Below are 6,254 nucleotides of genomic sequence, written 5' to 3' on the forward strand. Positions count from 1 at the left end.
TTTTTTTTTTTTTTTTTTTAGACAGAGCTTCAAGCTGTCCCCCTGGGTAGAGTGCTGTAGCATCACATCTCACAGCAACTTCCAACTCCTGGGCTTACGCAATTCTCTTGCCTCAGCCTCCCTAGAAGCTGGGCTGGATTTGAACTCACCAGCTCTGGTGTATGTGGGTGGTGCCTTAGCCACTTGAGCTACAGGTGCAGAGCTACAGACACTGAGCCATGATGTCTTTAGGGAGAAAGAGACCAGCCTTTTTGGTACCATTCTTCTGGCAACAAATCATGTGCTGCCACCTGGTGACAATTCAAATACCATTGTTCCACATTGATATGTATTATTCCTGTTCTGAGAACCCTGGAACCATTTACAAACCTGCCTCCCCAGAGCTTGATACAAAATAGTTAATAAATAAGTAAAGCACTGGTAGCAAGCAGAATTAAATAAAGCCACCATGCCAGATGTATCACCTGCCCAGTGAAAGACCTAAAACACAGGGGTTTCTTGCACCTGCTTCAGCAGGAAGATGAGGCTTGATGGGACATTTTGATGTTGTTAAACTGGGTCTGTTTGACACAGGTCTGATTGCTATTCTGCTCTCATTGTCTCCCAGTGCTAAAGAGGAAAAACTAAAGATTGCCCTGTAGCTATTCATAGAAAAAAAGGCCCTTTCTCCATAATCTGTCTGCTAGTAAGACCAGGGCCTTGAATGTACCCCATAACTGAAGGTAATTCCTATCCTACACATTTCAGCCTTTTATTATGCTTTTATTTCAGACAACTGTCTCCTCTCTCCAGCCAGACTGAGCTAAGAGCTGGGATCTTCACGTGACCCCACTGCACATCTTAGCTAAGGGCAAAGACATAACAGGATTGCTCCCAATAAACATCCACTGGTGGGTGGATAGCATTATTTTTGACTGTATTTAACAAAAGAGGTTTTATGAGGTCTCAATGAAATGCTGCTTCTAAGGAAGCCCTGGACAACATTGTCTAGAATACAAAGCCCAGGCAGGGAAAAAGTAAAGCTGCTCTTAGTCACTTCGAAAAATATCGGGGCAGCGCCTGTGGTTCAAGGAGTAGGGCGCTAGCTCCATATACTGGAGATGGCCGGTTCAAACCCAGCCCCGGCCAAAAACTACAAAAACAAACAAACAAACAAACAAACAAAAGAAAAGTAAAAAAAAGATATCATTGTCCCTTGATATACGTTGGAGAATGGTTCCAGGACATTGAGAATATACCAAAATCTGTGTATACTCAGGTCCTAAAGTCAGCCCTGAGGAACACAAATATAAGAAAAGTAGTCAGCCCTCCATATACACAGGTCTCACATCCCAGAATATTGTCTTTTTGATCCATGTTTGGTTGGGGGAAAAAAATCTATATATACATGGACGGACCCTTGCAGTTCACACCCATGTTGTTCAAAAGTCAACTGTACTTTCTATACAGCAAGTAAGTGTAAAGGGTCAGAATCAATAGCCATAAGGCATTTTTAAAATGAAATATAACCAAAATATCAGAGTATTAATCCCAGCACTTTAGGAGGCTGAGGGAGGAAGATTGCTTGAGGCCAAGAGTTTGAGACTAGCCTGGACAACATAGCAAGACTCTATCACTTGGCTCAGTGCCTGTGGCTCAAGTGGCTAGGGCACCAGCCACATACACCTAAGCTGGCAGGTTCGAATCCAGCCCAGGTCCACCAAAATAATAATGACAGCTGCAATCAAAGAATGGCCGGGCATTGTGGCGGGCACCTGTGGTCCCAGCTACTTGGGGGGCGGGGCAAGAGACTCACTTGAGCCCAGGAGTTGGAGGTTGCTGTGAGCTGTGCTGTCACAGCACTCTACCCAGGGGGATAGCTTGAGGCTTTGTCTCCAAAAAAAAAAAAAAAAAGACTCTATCACTTAAAAAAATAGAAAGGAAGGAAAAAAACTATCAGAGAGCATTATTCCAGTAAGAATAAGAATTGAGGCTGCGCAGCCAGGTACAGTGGCTCATGCTTGTAATCCTAGAACTCTGGGAGACCAGATGGGTAGAGTGCTTGAGCTCAGGAGTTCAAGACCAACCTGAGCAAAAGCAACACCCCATCTTTAAAAAATAGCCAGACCCTGTGGCAGGCACCAGTAGTCCCAGCTACTTGAGAGGATGAGACAAGAGGATTGCCTAAACCCAAGAGTCTGAGGTTAAGGTTGCTGTGAGCTATGCTGCCACTGTATTCTACCAAGGACAACAATCTGAGACTCTGTCTCAAAAAAAAGAAAATTTTGAGGCTAGGCTGAGCCTGGTGATTCACATCTGTAACCCTGGCTCTTTGGGAAGCCAAGTCACCATTGCCTAAGGCCAGGGTTTGAGACCAGCAAGACCTTGTCTATACAGAAATTTAAAAAATTATCCAGGCATCGTGGTACACACCTGTAGTCCCAACTTCTCGGGAGTGAGACAGGAAGGTTGTTTGAGCCCAGGAGTTTGACGTTTGGAGCTTCTGTGATGATAATGCCGCTGCATTCTAGCCTGGGCAACAGACTAAGACTGTCTTAATTTTAAAAAAATAAATAAATAAAATGCCAAGCGGTGGCTCATGCCTGTAATCCCAGCTTTCTGGAAGGCCAAGTGGGTGGATTGCTTGAACTTAGGAGTTTGAGACCAGCCTGAGCAAAAGAGCAAGAGTCCTAGAAAAATTAGCTAGACCTGGTGGCTCGTGCCTGTAGTCCCAGCTACCCCTGAGGCTGAGGCAAGAGGATCACTAGAGCCCAAGAGTCTGAGGTTGCTGTGAGCTAAAATGCTACAGTACTCTACCCAGGATAAGAGAGTAAGATTCTGTCTTTAAAAAAAAAAAAAAGGACTGGGTGTGGTGGTTCACACTCTGGGAGGCCAAGGCAGGTGGATTACTTGAGCTCACAAGTTCAAGACCAGCCTGAACAAGAGTGAAACTTGGTCTCTAAAAAAAAAAAAAAAAAAATCACCAGACATTGTGTTAAAAAATAGTCCCAGCTACTTGGGAGCCTAAGGCAAGAGGATCACTTGAGCCTAAGAGTTTGAGGTTGCTGTGAGCTATGATATGCCATCGCATTCTACCAAGGGCAACAAAGAGAGACTCTGTCTCAAAAAAAGAATAAAAAATAAATCATGAAATTTTTGTGTAAGTATGTTTACTAAGTCACAGTGTAAACTATATTTCTCACTGGGAGTCACAGTCAAAAAAATTATGTAAGCCAAAAAAAAAAAAAAAATTATGTAAGCCTTTGGATTACAGGCAGAAAGACTGAAAGAAAAGAGACCGAGAAGACTGCTGCAGAGATGCAGGCTAGGCTGCTGAGTATGAGGAGGTGTGGAAAAGCCAGAATGAACCTCAAGAAGCAAAATCTAGGCTTAGGGCCTGTAACTCAAGTGGGTAGGGCACCAGCCATATACACAGGAGCCAACAGGTTCAAATCCAGCCCAGACCTGCCAAACAACAACTACAACCAAAAAAAATAGCCAGGCATTGTGGCAGGCGCCTATGGTCCCAGCTACTTGGGAGGCTAAGGCAAAAGAATCACTTAAGCTCATAAGTTTGAGGTTGCTGTGAGCTGTGATGCCACTGTACTCTACCGAGGGAGACATAGTAAGACTCTGTCTCAAAAAAAAAAAAAAAAGCAAAAGGTAGAGATAAGGAAAGGAAGAATCCTACTATCCAAGTCCAGGTCTCACCAGAATATCTCACCTTCCTCTGCATCCCCACAGTACTAAGGCCCCAGAGCAGTGTCCTGTATCATTCTATTCACCACAATGGTAGCTCTCATCTCTTTCCAAGTTCAGCTGAGCTTGTACTCAGAAGGTACATCTATAAGTGTCTGTGGACTTGGATTTCAGTGGTAGAGGTCACAGGAAGTAGTCAAATAAAAGGAGCAGGAAATTTCATTAAGTCTATTCCATGTGGATGCTGATTCATAGAAAACACATTGGGGAGGGTTAAACCATTTTATTGCAGTTGGGAGGACAGAGATGGGCAGGCAGTAAAAAGCCTCAGTAGAAAGGGCAAATACCAGTGAGGTAAAGAGGGGAGGGGCAGGTGGCCTACAAGCAGGGCCTTGAAGGGAAGGATGAGCAATGAAGCCTTCTTCCCACTACTCTTATAAGTCCTTATAGGTCACTCAGGCGCATCTTGGGGCTCTGAAGCAAAGTCTCTTGTTCAAGACTCTGGGCGTGGAGATGAAAGCTGCTGGGCTCCAAGTTAGAAAGGGTGCTCCTCTGGAAAGCTAAGAGGAAGGAAAAGGGCAGTGAAAACAAATCATTGGCAAGACCTATGATATGCACAGAACTAGGCCTTGGGCCTGTTTGATGGAGAGGGACATACAGGCCTAGCTTGGGATAAGTAGCAACAGAGATCAATGAATTCACAAAGAAGCAGAGACTTCATTCTACCCAGTATTAAATAATTAGGCAGCTTTTATACCCAGGCATCACTCAGATTCAGCCTCCCCCCAAACTGGGATCCCTGTTCTTACCCCCACCTAGCTGCCATAAAAGTTCCCAGCTGCTGTTACTGTCCAGAAGACCAACTCCAGAGCTAGACGAAAAAAGGGATGTGCCAAAGGTGGTGGCCAGGGGCAGTTTAGATTGGAGGACACGAACAGAGGTTCTGGAAAGGGGAACAAAATCAGAGGCAGACACAGTAATTACATGTGGAAGGAGCTCTACCAGCACAGAAGTAAGTCCCTTCTCTCTTTATATCCATATATATAAAGACATCTCAGTGACTTGGGATCAAGTAAAGAATGTCCAACATTGCCCTTATGGGCCACAACCAAGAAACTCATACTACCCCTACCAGCCCAGGCCAAAATCTAGGAGAGCTGAACTTTGATCCCCAGTGCCTGACCTCTGTGAAAAGAATCCCCTCTATTGCCACAGCACCCATACCCCCAGACCTGAGTATGTCATGCTTCCGCCGCGCATCCTGGGCCTCTGTACTGGTAACCTCCAGGGTGTGACCCTTGCCTTTCTGGCCACTTTGCAGGTGCTTCAACATCTGCCAGTCCACAATATCAGGTAGGACCAAACCTCTCCCACTCCCCTCCCCATGATTGTCCTCTTCAGCATACTTGGAACATTCATGTGGCCAAGGACAGCTTCTCATGTCCTAGAGCAGAAGAGAAAATTGTGAAGAAGAGTTTTGGAGAGAAGTAGAATCAGAACAGAAAAGAGAGAATAGAGATGGGGGCTGGAAAAGGTATCCTGGCCTGCCTGCCAAACAGGAGAGACAGAGAAAGGAAGGGGCCTCTATGAAGAAACATGCAGACACCTATACAATCTTGGTCCTACCTTCCAGGGGCAGGCATGAGTCGGCTGCCCCTCAGCCATGTGTTTCAGCAGCAACTCCCGGTGCTGGCCTGTAGGTGAGAATATAAGGAAGCTGTTCCCCAACTTCTTTCCTTTGCTCTGCCTGCCTGTGACCAACCTGGTGCTGAAAACTGAAACAGAAGCATGTCTGGTCCTGCTGTTGGGAAGCTTCCAAGCTGACAAGAGAGACTAATCTCAAACCATGAGAGGCGAAGAGCAAGACAAAATAGTTCACCACACTTCTCAGTAGCTCAAGCAGTCAGAGCTAAGGGGTCTTACTGGGACAGCAGCTAGAAGGCTTTACAGAAAAGGAGACAAGGGAATACATATTCACCCCTAATCTTTTACTTACTTAGCTGATGCTGCAGCAACTTCACTTCCTCCCGCAGACTCTCTGCCTCCTCCTCCAAGCCTTGCCGCCTGTAGAAGTATCAGCAATATCATTTTATAGTCAACGAATCCAGAGTGAGACCACCAGCCTCCCAGAATGTCATGAGTTCAGAGACCTCAAGAAGACAAAATCTTGCCTATCACTTACTCAGTCTGCAGCTCCTGAAGGCCAGTGGTAGGACTGCACATTAATGGTTCTGTTTGCATCCGTGCTTGGACTTGGGTATGCTCCAGCACCTGGCTCTGAAGGCCCTGCAGCTCCCTTCTCAGCTCCTCCAGGCGTTGCTCCAGACAAGCCCTCCCCTCTGGGCCTCCCTGCAGCAACCTTAGTGATGCTATAGTGGGACAAGTTGGGAGTCAGCCTCTCTAAGAGCATTATACATGAGCCCTGATATTCTACTTGTAAATCAAGGTGCAGGGCTCGGTGCAGTGCCTCACACCTATAATCCTAGCATTCTAGGAGGCTGAGGCAGGAAGATCACTTGAGCTCAGGAGTTTGAGACCAGCCTCCACAAGAGTGAGATCCCGTCTCTCAAAAAAAA

General features: G+C 45.9%; 1 protein-coding gene across 2 annotated transcripts in view; it reads right to left on the reverse strand.

Moving 5' to 3' along the window:
- Window positions 1-3,955: 3,955 nt before the first annotated feature.
- Window positions 3,956-6,254, reverse strand: part of LOC100954178 — a 3,881-nt gene continuing 1,582 nt past the window's right edge. For both annotated transcript variants that reach the window (XM_012813873.2, XM_023509058.1), the window contains exons 5-10: window positions 5,861-6,047; window positions 5,675-5,742; window positions 5,305-5,372; window positions 4,911-5,122; window positions 4,488-4,621; window positions 3,956-4,238 (exon numbers count right to left, since the gene is read on the reverse strand). In XM_012813873.2, coding sequence (XP_012669327.2) covers window positions 4,123-4,238; window positions 4,488-4,621; window positions 4,911-5,122; window positions 5,305-5,372; window positions 5,675-5,742; window positions 5,861-6,047 — 785 coding nt within the window. In that variant the 3' untranslated portion in view covers window positions 3,956-4,122. The remainder of the gene's footprint in view (window positions 4,239-4,487; window positions 4,622-4,910; window positions 5,123-5,304; window positions 5,373-5,674; window positions 5,743-5,860; window positions 6,048-6,254) is intronic.

The sequence above is a fragment of the Otolemur garnettii genome, unplaced genomic scaffold, assembly GCF_000181295.1.
Source record: "Otolemur garnettii isolate 467f Iridium unplaced genomic scaffold, OtoGar3 scaffold00325, whole genome shotgun sequence".
Taxonomy (NCBI): Eukaryota; Metazoa; Chordata; class Mammalia; order Primates; family Galagidae; genus Otolemur; species Otolemur garnettii.